This window comes from Protopterus annectens, chromosome 4.part0 (genome assembly GCF_019279795.1).
Source record: "Protopterus annectens isolate FY-2018-M chromosome 4.part0, PAN1.0, whole genome shotgun sequence".
Taxonomy (NCBI): domain Eukaryota; kingdom Metazoa; phylum Chordata; order Ceratodontiformes; family Protopteridae; genus Protopterus; species Protopterus annectens.
Window position 1 is genome coordinate 290,801,318 of NC_056733.1, and position 14,277 is coordinate 290,815,594.

The following is a 14,277-nucleotide window of genomic DNA, read 5'->3' on the forward strand; positions in this document are numbered from 1 at the left end:
TGGATGCTAACACAACCTGTTATTCTAGCAGCTAAGTATTTAAGGAAGTTGGGGACACGTTACTGATATGGACAACAGGCAGAAACAATTTTTTTTCTGCTGTCATCATTTGCTGGTCAGTACTAGTGGATTTTATTGCTTGGTGGCAGACCCGACCTTAACAACTTTAGCAAGGGGCACTTAACAATTGTTAAGATTGGGTTGCGCACCACTCTGACACTTAACTGTTTTGTCTTTTTTTGAATATTGGAGCATGATCACCATGCTCCGTGCACTAATCAGGTATTGATACCAAACTAGGTAGAAGCTGTTCTTTAATTAGACATACTTCAGCAGATAGCTGTGTAAATGTTTAACTTGGCTGACATTTTTACATGTTGTCACCCTAATAAAATTAACTTTATGCTCTTTGTTAAAGTCCACATTGCTTAGTCTTTTATTTATTTATTTTTGGGTACTTCTATGTGGACATGAGGAAATATGCTTTATGCTGATAATTATTATTTTTTATGAGCATCAATATGAACTCATGGTCTCTGTTACTGCTGCTCACATGTTCACTGTTCCTAGGTCTCTGTTACTGCTCCTCACATGTTCACTGTTCCTAGGTCTCTGTTACTGCTGCTCACATGTTCACTGTTACTAGGTCTCTGTTACTGCTGCTCACATGTTCATGTTCCTAGGTCTCTGTTACTGCTGCTCACATGTTCACTGTTACTAGGTCTCTGTTACTGCTGCTCACATGTTCATGTTCCTAGGTCTCTGTTACTGCTGCTCACATGTTCACTGTTACTAGGTCTCTGTTACTGCTGCTCACATGTTCACTGTTACTAGGTGTCTGTTACTGCTGCTCACATGTTCACTGTTACTAGGTCTCTGTTACTGCTGCTCACATGTTCACTGTTACTAGGTCTCTATTACTGCTGCTCACATGTTCACTGTTCATAGGTCTCTGTTACTGTTGCTCACATGCCCACTGTTCATAGGTCTCTGTACTGCTGCTCACATGTTCACTGTTATCAGGTCTCTGTTATTGCTGCTCACATGTTCACTGTTCATAGGTCTCTGTTACTCCTGCTCACATGGTCACTGTTCATAGGTCTCTGCTACTGCTGCTCACATGTTCACTGTTCCTAGGTCTTTGTTACTGCTGCTTACATGTTCACTGTTCCTAGGTCTCTGTTACTAGCTCTCTGTTACTGCTGCTCACATGTTCACTGTTACTAGGTCTCTGTTATTGCTGCTCACATTCACTGTTACTAGGTCTCTATTACTGCTGCTCACATGTTCACTGTTACTAGGTCTCTGTTACTGCTGCTCACATGTTCACTGTTACTAGGTGTCTGTTACTGTTGCTCACATGCTCACTGTTACTAGGTCTCTGTTACTGCTGCTCACATGCTCACTGTTACTAGGTCTCTGTTACTGCTGCTCACATGTTCACTTTTACTAGGTTTCTGTTACTGATGCTCATATGTTCACTGTTCATAAGTCTCTGTTACTGCTGCTCACATGTTCACTGTTCATATGTCTCTGTTACTGCTGCTCACATGTCCATTGTTCATAGGTCTCCGTTACTGCTACTCACATGTTCACTGTTATTAGGTCTCTGTTATTGCTGCTCACATGTTCACTGTTCATAGGTCTCTGTTACTGCTGCTCTCATGTTCACTGTTCACAGGTCTCTGTTACTGATGCTCACATGTTCACTGTTCTTAGGTCTCTGTTACTGCTGCTCACATTCACTGTTACTAGGTCTCTGTTACTGCTGCTCACATGTTCACTGTTTCTAGGTCTCTGTTACTGCTGCTCACATGTTCACTGTTCCTAGGTCTCTGTTACTACTGCTCACATGTTCACTGGTTCTAGGTCTCTGTTACTGCTTCTCATATGTTCACTCTTACTGATTATCATTAGCATTGGTAGACTATTTTACTTCACAGTGAGCATTTTGTTACAGATTTGGAATTTTTGTATTTGGAAAATCTTAATACAAAATTGTTATAAAAATGTAGTGTGGTAAATACTTCCTACAACTGTTTTTGATATATTCTATACACTCAAGAATTTCTCTCTGAACTAAGTCCCGTGTCTTCAAAATTTTATAATGATCCATTATTTTTTGTCTACTGTATTTCTACTGGACTTTTTATATAAAGTCCTAGACTGTCAAGTAAATATCATCCTTAATTGGGTTCAAACATGACATAATGATTCATCTGTAGTTCATTTGCCAAACTAAGTTATACACAATTCATAATTAGTCAGAATGCCAATGTCACCCCTTTCAAACTACTTTACATCAAGATGCCTACTGTTATACTATGTAATTTTTAATAGTGATATGACTTATAAAACTTATATTATGAGACTGTAAACTTGTCTCATACCTCAGACAAAAGTGTTAAGCAATCTTGTTATTTATAAGCTAAATTATTCCAAACCTCATTGACCCATTGGTATCTTAAATAGTTGCTAAAATTTCTTATGATTTTAATGATGGCTCTAACACTAAATGCTATTATATTCCCACTGGAATATTAAAGCTAAGTTGTCATACAAGGACTGGTCTTGTTGAACAATGAATCTAACAAAAGTGGTTACCCTAAAGTTGAGGAATACACATTTACAGACCCTGTAAAGCTTGTTAAAAACTGTTTATGGTGTGTGCACAGCTTTCAGGCTTACTTAAGTGGCTACAGTCTTAACTGGTATAATCAGCACAAAGAGTGGCTTAAGTGACTGCTAAGAGGTACAAAGGGTCAGACTGCATGTATCAGAATTAATATGTTTTTGCTTATTGATAATGTATTCAGGTTACTTGTTTGTTTAGACAGTATTTGCTCCTAGAATGGGGAAACTGGTTTGGCTTCTTTAAGTGCATTTAATGTGATTTTTTATAGAATAAACTCTGAACATATTATTATGAAAAAAATAACCTGACTATTACCTGATGAGATGTTAATGTGCGCAAATTGAAATCTAAGTTGGCCTTGCTTCACCTTGATTTCACAAGGAAAATTCTTGCAAAATAATCATGATATCCCATTGAAATTTACTCTTGCTTTAAATGACATAGCAAGTGTGAAACATAATAGTCCAGCATGAAAGTGGTTATTAGAAAAAAATATTGATATGATTAGTCCAAATTCCATGCTGCTGAACTGATAAATGTGACAAAAAATATGTTTATCAAATTTTGAGAAATAATCAGGGGCTGATTACTTCTGAGGAAGGCACTAAAGCTATAATTCTGGGGTAGGGTACATCTCTGACTTTGATACTATAACAGCATCAAGGGGTGCATATCCATAGTGGCATTTTACTGTACTAGAAAGACAACATTTCAAAAAATCTGTGAAAAGAGTAGAGACTGAGCTAAGTGCACCAGGTCATCTCCAAGCAAAAAGTCTTGTTAGAAAGGGAGGATTACCTCATGATTTTAAATACCATAATCAAGATTGCCTTCCCAATCAAGGATTGATATCAGAATACAGACAAAGAGAAAGAAATAGGAGGATCCTAAGTGAAAGACCAGCACTGGTAGAGTTTTTAGTAGAATCTAGAATAGAAGTTACTGTTAAAAAGGAATAATTAGTAGACCATACAAACATTGCATGATAATTATAAGAATCAGAGGACATTAGAATGGATTGGGAAGAGAGACTGGATATGCAATTCACAATGAAACAACAGAAGATATATGTATGTCTCCCAAATATGCGACAAAGTTTAGAAGATTTAGGATATTTGCTTGGAAGTGTTTACATGGGTATTTTTATACTCCAAATAGACTCCAAAGAATTTTTCCTCAAGTAGACAGCAAATGTTGTAGGTGTGATGGGGAAGAAAGGGGTAACTGGGAACATATTTTCTGGGAGAGTAATGAGTTGGCAGACTTTAAAGATTCCCTACAGACTGCTCTGTCAGAGATGCTGGGTGAGCAACTAGGAGTAACTAAGGAAATACTTTTTTTTGAGATATGACACAAAATCAGAATTGCCTAGACATACTATGGCTTGAAGTCACAAAATAATGACATACATTTGAGTTTCAGAGTTCATATTCTTCAGAAAATGGATGCTAACACAACCTGTTATTCTAGCAGCTAAGTATTTAAGGAAGTTGGGGACACATTACTGGTATGGACAACAGGCAGAAACAATTTTTTTTCTGCTGTCATCATTTGCTGGTCAGTACTAGTGGATTTTATTGCTTGGTGGCAGACCCGACCTTAACAACTTTAGCAAGGGGCACTTAACAATTGTTAAGATTGGGTTGCGCACCACTCTGACACTTAACTGCTTTGTCTTTTTTTGAATATTGGAGCATGATCACCATGCTCCGTGCACTAATCAGGTATTGATACCAAACTAGGTAGAAGCTGTTCTTTAATTAGACATACTTCAGCAGATAGCTGTGTAAATGTTTAACTTGGCTGACATTTTTACATGTTGTCACCCTAATAAAATTAACTTTATGCTATTTGTCAAAGTCCACATTGCTTAGTCTTTTATTTATTTATTTTTGGGTACTTCTATGTGGACATGAGGAAATATGCTTTATGCTGATAATCATTATTTTTTATGAGCATCAATATGAACTCATGGTCTCTGTTACTGCTGCTCACATGTTCACTGTTCCTAGGTCTCTGTTACTGCTCCTCACATGTTCACTGTTCCTAGGTCTCTGTTACTGCTGCTCACATGTTCACTGTTACTAGGTCTCTGTTACTGCTGCTCACATGTTCATGTTCCTAGGTCTCTGTTACTGCTGCTCACATGTTCACTGTTACTAGGTCTCTGTTACTGCTGCTCACATGTTCACTGTTACTAGGTGTCTGTTACTGCTGCTCACATGTTCACTGTTACTAGGTCTCTGTTACTGCTGCTCACATGTTCACTGTTACTAGGTCTCTGTTACTGCTGCTCACATGTTCACTGTTACTAGGTCTCTATTACTGCTGCTCACATGTTCACTGTTCATAGGTCTCTGTTACTGTTGCTCACATGTCCACTGTTCATAGGTCTCTGTACTGCTGCTCACATGTTCACTGTTATCAGGTCTCTGTTATTGCTGCTCACATGTTCACTGTTCATAGGTCTCTGTTACTCCTGCTCACATGGTCACTGTTCATAGGTCTCTGCTACTGCTGCTCACATGTTCACTGTTCCTAGGTCTTTGTTACTGCTGCTTACATGTTCACTGTTCCTAGGTCTCTGTTACTAGCTCTCTGTTACTGCTGCTCACATGTTCACTGTTCCTAGGTCTCTGTTACTAGCTCTCTGTTACTGCTGCTCACATGTTCACTGTTACTAGGTCTCTGTTATTGCTGCTCACATTCACTGTTACTAGGTCTCTATTACTGCTGCTCACATGTTCACTGTTACTAGGTCTCTGTTACTGCTGCTCACATGTTCACTGTTACTAGGTGTCTGTTACTGTTGCTCACATGCTCACTGTTACTAACTCTCTGTTACTGCTGCTCACTTGTTCACTGTTACTAGGTCTCTGTTACTACTGCTCACGTGTTCACTTTTACTAGGTTTCTGTTACTGATGCTCACATGTTCACTGTTCATAAGTCTCTGTTACTGCTGCTCACATGTTCACTGTTCATACATCTCTGTTACTGCTGCTCACATGTCCATTGTTCATAGGTCTCCGTTACTGCTACTCACATGTTCACTGTTATTAGGTCTCTGTTATTGCTGCTCACATGTTCACTGTTCATTGGTCTCTGTTACTGCTGCTCTCATGTTCACTGTTCACAGGTCTCTGTTACTGATGCTCACATGTTCACTGTTCTTAGGTCTCTGTTACTGCTGCTCACATGTCCATTGTTCATAGGTCTCCGTTACTGCTGCTCACATGTTCACTGTTACTAGCTCTGTTACTGCTGCTCACATGTTCACTGTTACTAGCTCTCTGTTATTGATATTACTGCTGTTCACATGTTCACTTTTACTAGGTCTCTTTTACTGCTGCTCACATGTTCACTGTTACGAGGTCTCTGTTATTGCTGCTCACATGTTCACTGTTCATAGGTCTCTGCTACTGCTGCTCACATGTTCACTGTTCCTAGGTCTTTGTTACTGCTGCTTACATGTTCACTGTTCCTAGGTCTCTGTTCCTAGCTCTCTGTTACTGCTGCTTACATGTTCACTGTTACTAGGTCTCTGTTATTGCTTCTCATGTTCACTGCTACTAGATCTCTATTACTGCTGCTCACATGTTCACTGTTACTAGGTCTCTGTTACTGCTGCTCACATGTTCACTGTTCCTAGGTCTCTGTTACTACTGCTCACATGTTCACTGGTTCTAGGTCTCTGTTACTGCTTCTCATATGTTCACTCTTACTGATTATCATTAGCATTGGTAGACTATTTTACTTCACAGTGAGCATTTTGTTACAGATTTGGAATTTTTGTATTTGGAAAATCTTAATACAAAATTGTTATAAAAATGTAGTGTGGTAAATACTTCCTACAACTGTTTTGATATATTCTATACACTCAAGAATTTCTCTCTGAACTAAGTCCCGTGTCTTCAAAATTTTATAATGATCCATTATTTTTTGTCTACTGTATTTCTACTGGACTTTTATATAAAGTCCTAGACTGTCAAGTAAATATCATCCTTAATTGGGTTCAAACATGACATAATGATTCATCTGTAGTTCATTTGCCAAACTAAGTTATACACAATTCATAATTAGTCAGAATGCCAATGTCACCCCTTTCAAACTACTTTACATCAAGATGCCTACTGTTATACTATGTAATTTTTAATAGAGATATGACTTACAAAACTTATATTTTGAGACTGTAAACTTGTCTCATATCTCAGACAAAAATGTTAAGTAATCTTGTTATTTATAAGCTAAATTATTCCAAACCTCATTGGCCCATTGGTATCTTAAATAGTTGCTAAAATTTCTTATGATTTTAATGATGGCTCTAACACTAAATGCTATTATATTCCCACTGGAATATTAAAGCTAAGTTGTCATACAAGGACTGGTCTTGTTGAACAATGAATCTAACAAAAGTGGTTACCCTAAAGTTGAGGAATACACATTTACAGACCCTGTAAAGCTTGTTAAAAACTGTTTATGGTGTGTGCACAGCTTTCAGGCTTACTTAAGTGGCTACAGTCTTAACTGGTATAATCAGCACAAAGAGTGGCGTAAGTGACTGCTAACAGGTACAAAGGGCCAGACTGCATGTATCAGAATTAATATGTTTTTGCTTATTGATAATGTATTCAGGTTACTTGTTTGTTTAGACAGTATTTGCTCCTAGAATGGGGAAACTGGTTTGGCTTCTTTAAGTGCATTTAATGTGATTTTTTATAGAATAAACTCTGAACATATTATTATGAAAAAAATAACCTGACTATTACCTGATGAGATGTTAATGTGCGCAAATTGAAATCTAAGTTGGCCTTGCTTCACCTTGATTTCACAAGGAAAATTTGTGCAAAATAATCATGATATCCCATTGAAATTTACTCTTGCTTTAAATGACATAGCAAGTGTGAAACATAATAGTCCAGCATGAAAGTGGTTATTAGAAAAAAATATTGATATGATTAGTCCAAATTCCATGCTGCTGAACTGATAAATGTGACAAAAAATATGTTTATCAAATTTTGAGAAATAATCAGGGGCTGATTACTTCTGAGGAAGGCACTAAAGCTATAATTCTGGGGTAGGGTACATCTCTGACTTTGATACTATAACAGCATCAAGGGGTGCATATCCATAGTGGCATTTTACTGTACTAGAAAGACAACATTTCAAAAAATCTGTGAAAAGAGTAGAGACTGAGCTAAGTGCACCAGGTCATCTCCAAGCAAAAAGTCTTGTTAGAAAGGGAGGATTACCTCATGATTTTAAATACCATAATCAAGATTGCCTTCCCAATCAAGGATTGATATCAGAATACAGACAAAGAGAAAGAAATAGGAGGATCCTAAGTGAAAGACCAGCACTGGTAGAGTTTTTAGTAGAATCTAGAATAGAAGTTACTGTTAAAAAGGAATAATTAGTAGACCATACAAACATTGCATGATAATTATAAGAATCAGAGGACATTAGAATGGATTGGGAAGAGAGACTGGATATGCAATTCACAATGAAACAACAGAAGATATATGTATGTCTCCCAAATATGCAACAAAGTTTAGAAGATTTAGGATATTTGCTTGGAAGTGTTTACATGGGTATTTTTATACTCCAAATAGACTCCAAAGAATTTTTCCTCAAGTAGACAGCAAATGTTGTAGGTGTGATGGGGAAGAAAGGGGTAACTGGGAACATATTTTCTGGGAGAGTAATGAGTTGGCAGACTTTAAAGATTCCCTACAGACTGCTCTGTCAGAGATGCTGGGTGAGCAACTAGGAGTAACTAAGGAAATACTTTTTTTGAGATATGACACAAAATCAGAATTGCCTAGACATACTATGGCCTTGTTGAGTCTAATTACGGTGGCTGCCAAAAAAAGCAATTACTAGAAAATGGAAATCAAAGTCTAAACCAGCTTTACTAGACATTGTGAATATAGGAACAGAGATAAAACAACAGGAACTGGGAAGTTTGGTAAAAGGTAGGTGCAAATTACATAGGAAAACTGGGAATTATGGGAACAATACATGCAGAAGAGGAACGAGAGTTTAAAGAGGGAAGGATTTGAATGAGCTATGTAATGGTTGACTAACAATGACCGGATAAGTTAAAAGTGATGCATAATGTTTGCAGCTACAATTGTGTCTGGATGGTTTGGAATGTATAATGTTTGCAACTGAGATTGAGTTGCTGTGGGTTATTGTCATTCATACAAATGTAACAGGGTCTATGTCATACACGACACATGATAATTTAATAAAGATACTTCTTGTTTAAAAAACACAAATTTTATAAGGAACAGACAAAAATTGGAGTAAAAAATTTGGACATTCTGAAAAAAATCTGGCCAACTGAGAGATATGAACAGAACTGCACATAAGTTGCAGTTGTTTGAAATAAGTCATTCTTAATTTTATTTTTCTTTGTGGTAGCTCCTGTCTCTTGGACATAAAGGAGAACTCTACTCAAATGTCAAGTTTGTTTTCTTTTTCTTTCCAAAACGTTATTTTCCTTCCTTGTAATACAACACTAAATATGTCACACACACAAAAAAAGCATCATTCAGTAATTATTCTATTTGTTTTATGTCTGATCTTATTTCTGATTGCCCTTCTTTTTTGCATTTGTCTCACCATCTTTTATATAATGAAAGCTAGTAAAAGTGGCAGAGTAATTAGGTTAGGTCATTTATTCCAACTACAAAGCTATTGTTGTGTCTTTCGGCTTTTCCCAGTTAGGGGGTCGCCACAGCAGAACTCCGGTCCACTAATGATTGGCAGATAGATTTTTACATGCCGAGTTGCCAGCCCTGACACACAACCTTCAACGAAGGTATGCCCATTCTCGCATGTCTCCACGCAGAAGACGCTCTAGCTGAGAATCGAACCGGACAGCATCTTACTGTGAGGCGACAACGCTACCGCAGCACCACCACCACCGCAACTACAAAGCTATTCAAATATACAATGGCTCTTCATGGCATTTACATGTGCATTATCGGTCACAGATTGCCAGCATCACACCTCAGATAAAGTGCAGCCTAGAGTCTGAACAAAAGCAAGGCTTTTAAGCTTAGTTTTGAGATGAAAATGAATAGGAAAAAACAACCTACAATTTATTTTTTTCTTATTATAAATTAGTTGTCTTTTCCAAACTCAAGTGCCAAAATAAAGAAAATGGTTTTATCTTAATCTTCTGATTGTACATCAGTGTTTGATTTTGTAATTTTGTCTTCACTGTATTTTCTGTAAATGTGCATATTTGTTCTGGTGTTTTGTTACAGTCTTGCATAAAGTATTTTGCTGAGGCCAGTCGACAGGTTGGAGGAAGATTAACATCAAAGACTAATTCTAGCTACATTGTTAAAAACTCAATGCAACACAAAACCGCTCAGTCCAAGTAACACCTATTAATCACAGGGGTCAGATTTCTCACACTTGAACCCTGAACTACAGCTGTTACTTTGAAAAGAATGAGCTACCTTTTCAAGCCTGTCATTATTACTTAAAGTGCTGTATCAGAGATGGCCACTGATAAAAATCAAAAGGAAGAAAACTAATGAAAAATACTGACTGATGCTGACAGTCAAAAGTAGGCTGTCACAATACTGTTGTAAGCTGATAAAACAGAGAAAACCACAGTAAATGATCCTCTCCTTACACGGATTTCTCTCTGTAGTTTCCAGGTTCATGTTTCAAGCTATTTAAGAGGCATCCCAGGATATTGTCGGGGCAAACTGAGGCTGTGTTTTTGGCCTTCATGAGCGCCACCAGAACCTGCTCCCTGTTAATAGTTGGGGGGGGGGGTTATTCTATTAAGTATTTCATGAGAGGAGTTGGGGGAGTGGGAGGTGAAGTTTGAACTGAATTTGTCAGCCAGCAAATTTGCTCTGTCAATCTGCTCACTAAAAGTGGTACCACTGACCACCAGTTTAGCACACTGATGTTCATAGATTCATAGTTGTGTACTAGGCTAATGGCCCTGGAACCTTTACAAGCCTAGCACATAGGATTACCCTGGCATCATGCAACCTGAACTTAGTTCCCAGTGCCTCTGTTGAGTAGAGCAACTGGAGTGATCCCCAGGGTGAATTTTTCTATTTCCTATGCACTCATCAAGATTTCTCTTGAAGAGGGCCAGTGAGGTGCTCTGCCTTTGAGGTTTCAGACATAGCTGTAGAAGGCCTTGTGGTTGTCTTTAAAATGTGAGGCTAGCTTGACTTCATATTTGGCCTAGACAGACTTAATTAGTCCTCTTATTTACCTGTTTAGTTTAATTAGGAAGCACCCATTGTTATAGGAGTTGTTCTTCCTGATTTTAGCCAAGACATTTTTCCTTTTATGTATCCTATTAAGATTAGGATTCCACCAGTGTGGTTTGTTTTTAGAGGTTGTTTTTGGGATTCCTTATAGTAGGTGCAGCAGCCACTATACAGACATTTACATGGTTGGACAGAGTCTCTGTGAAAAATTCTGCTTAGGTTGCTGTGAAGTCAGACTTGGGAGGGGCATTGAATTTTGACAAACTATTGCTTAATTGGATGTAGTTTGCTTTTGAATAGTTCCTTGTTGTTGCAAGGTTTGCTGGGGCTACTGAGTTGATTTTTTTTAAAGGAGACAACTTTGTGGTTTGATCTCACCAGTGAGGAAGTGACATGAGAGCGGGTGCAGCACTCTCACATATCTGTGAGTACCAGGTTGAGTATGTTCGAACCTCTGGTGGGTGTGCACAATATTTGGTCAAGGGTACTTGTGCTAATAAAGTACAGGAATCATTATGCATGTGAATATGAAACTGTGTATGTTTCCTGGTTTATAGATGAGTAGTTAAAATCTTCCATGAATAGGGTATTTGGTTTAATGGTGAGTGTCTCCAGTAGATCTAGGTATGAGCTATGAGATTCTAGGGACATACAGGGTGACTTATAGCTTGTTAGGATATGGTATGAGACTTTGTCTACAATGATTTACACATGGATAAAATACAGGGCATTGTCCTGTTTAACCAATATATTGTTATACTTGTTGCTAATATAAATTGAGACTCCTCCACCTTTTGTCCCGGTCTGTATAGCTGATGGTCTAAATGTGTGAAAGACACAGAAGCCTTGCACTGCTGGAATACTTTCAGTGGATGGCAGTCTGTTAATGGCACAGTTGTCTATATTCTGCAGAGCAAGGAAAGTTTGTAGGGTGTGGAGTTTCCTATTTGGGTTCCTAGAATTGAGTAGTAACACCTGTAGGTTTCTTTGGGTTACATTAGCTATGTCAGTAGGTTTGTCAAGTTGGCATTGACTACAAAAAAGCTCTAAGGGGGCAGATAAAGTTTTAGCCAATATTTGGAAACATAGAGGAGACAGATGCAGATCATCCTTTGCAAAGCAATGTGGTTTGTTAACCATGCCCTCCCTTGCTGACAAATATTTAATCCCACTGAAAAGACACCAGAAACTAAGCCAATTATTGAAGTGAATCATTGTTTGTTCATACTGAGGCATCATGCTTTGTGATAGCTGAATGCTGCTCAGTATAAGGCACATACTTGTCTTAAACACATATTCAGACATAACGACTTCTCTCTTCACATACTCCAGTGAAATATATCTGGGGTCATTAATACCTACATGGACTATGAAAGAATCATACTGCTCTCTTTGGTGTAGTGACCTGAGTGCATGTATAACTTAATGGATCCTGGCTCCAGCTAAGCAACTAACTGTTATCTTCTTTTTCTTGTTCATTCGGGTGAGTGGGGCATCTGTGTGTTGTACAATGGAATCACCCATGACAAAAGTCCAGGGTAATGTGTTGACTAGTCCACTTGGCTTTCCTCTTGGGCCTCCACTGCGTGTAGGTATATGTGTGGTGTTTGGTGTTGCTTTTGATGAGTGCTTTACAGATTGCTTATGGTAGGCATTGCTGTTTATAGGCTTATGAGGTATTTGAGATTTGGGAAGATTGATTTTTAGTGTCTCAGACATAGGTTTGTCTATGTTTGTGATGGACACTATGTGTGGTGGATGTAGTGTGTGTGTTCTTGACAACCTTGTTTATATGTAAGATTTTTCCTCCAGTGAAATGGTGTCTGTGCATCTCTGACATACCGTGCTTGTTTCCTTAAGGATTAAATGGTTGTCTGTAAAAATGAGGCAATTTCAGCATTATCTCAGGATGCCCATATCTATCAAATGGACTACGGAGACATTTCAAAATTGCATATCAATGTTGTTCAGACCTGTACTTGGGAGGGCTATTGTAGGTTATGGCCTGGGTTATACACAGGTTTCCTTGGGTGTTCTCTGGGGTTTAGCATTACACTAGGTTAGATTGTGCTAACATTTAGTACTGCTGTTCAGTGTGCAACCTACTTGCTCTAAGCTTGCCTCTGTCCAATGGCTTTGTTACAGCAAAGACTATAGAGTTGGATGCTAACAGGGGTACATGAATATTACAAAATGTAAAATCTCAGGAACACCTTCTTCAAATCAGAAAGAAATCCCAGCTAATTTTTAACAGGGGAGTGGGTTAATTTTCAGTTAGAAAAGGAAGGTGCTGTTGACTTCTGTAGCTGGAGATGGCCAGAGGAACATGTGACAGGAACAACATTGATCATAAACAGAAAACCACCTAGGTGGGAAAGGGACCAAAAAGATGTAAGAATTTCGGGAAATGGGTAGGAATCTTAAAGAAGTAACTTAGATAATAATACCTTTCTGAAGGGTCTCTGTAAACATTGTGCTCCAAAGAGTTGCAGGAGTTTGCATGACACAATAGGGCATCTTAGATATTAGCATACTGAATAACATTTTTCAGAAGGCAATGTACTGTTTAAGACATAAGTAAAATCTGGTGCAAGAATAATTAGAGCATCCTGCATTCATAACTAGAAACTGTAATGACAATAATCAACTATGACATCTAAAGGAGTGAACAATGGACATATAGAAGAAAGTGCATGTGTTTGTTATGTCATATATGGAGTTCTGTAAACACTCATGAGGTATAGACTTGCAAAATTGTTAAACTGAGAATATCTAGAAAAATGTATGTAAAATTGTAAGAGCATAAAACTTCGGTTAGCAGTAAGATGGGTAGGTATTTTAGGCCTTGCTGTGCACATAATTTGGTGAGACAGGTTGCATTGATAATCTTGGCTGCTGTTTAATAAGTAACAACACTTCTAGGGATCAGCACAAATATACTAACAGAAAACCATGTGCATACTCAGCAGCTGGTGACTGGAGCTCAAACTATGGAATGTGACTCACACTGGAGAGATTTTCTCTAAAATGCTGTAATTTGTGTACATTGGCCATGAAAAGAGATAAGGAACATTACAATGAAAGCACTACACTTACTCTCAAACATGATGACTCGCCCATCTCCACCACAAGGCTGTGTATGATCTCCAAAGCAGACATTGTTACATTCTGTGCCGGTGGCCTCACCATACCTCCAGTAGTCTGCATCATTCCCGCAGAAACATGCATATCCAGACTCCATCCCTGCAAGCTTCAAAAAAAAAAAAAACACAGTCACATACCCTGCCTAAACATTCAGGCAACGGTGTTTTTCCGGACAATAAATTTCAGATAAGAACTGGGGACTGATTTATCACATCTAGCTGACTAACTGCTTCATGTACAATGC

The 14,277-nt window shown here is 38.1% G+C and overlaps 1 protein-coding gene across 1 annotated transcript in view; it reads right to left on the reverse strand.

Moving 5' to 3' along the window:
- KREMEN1 (kringle containing transmembrane protein 1) overlaps positions 1-14,277 on the reverse strand; it is a 972,602-nt gene that overhangs the window by 144,819 nt on the left and 813,506 nt on the right. Inside the window, exon 5 of the mRNA XM_044068274.1 lies at positions 13,986-14,139. Within this exon, the coding sequence (XP_043924209.1) occupies positions 13,986-14,139 (154 nt within the window). The remainder of the gene's footprint in view (positions 1-13,985; positions 14,140-14,277) is intronic.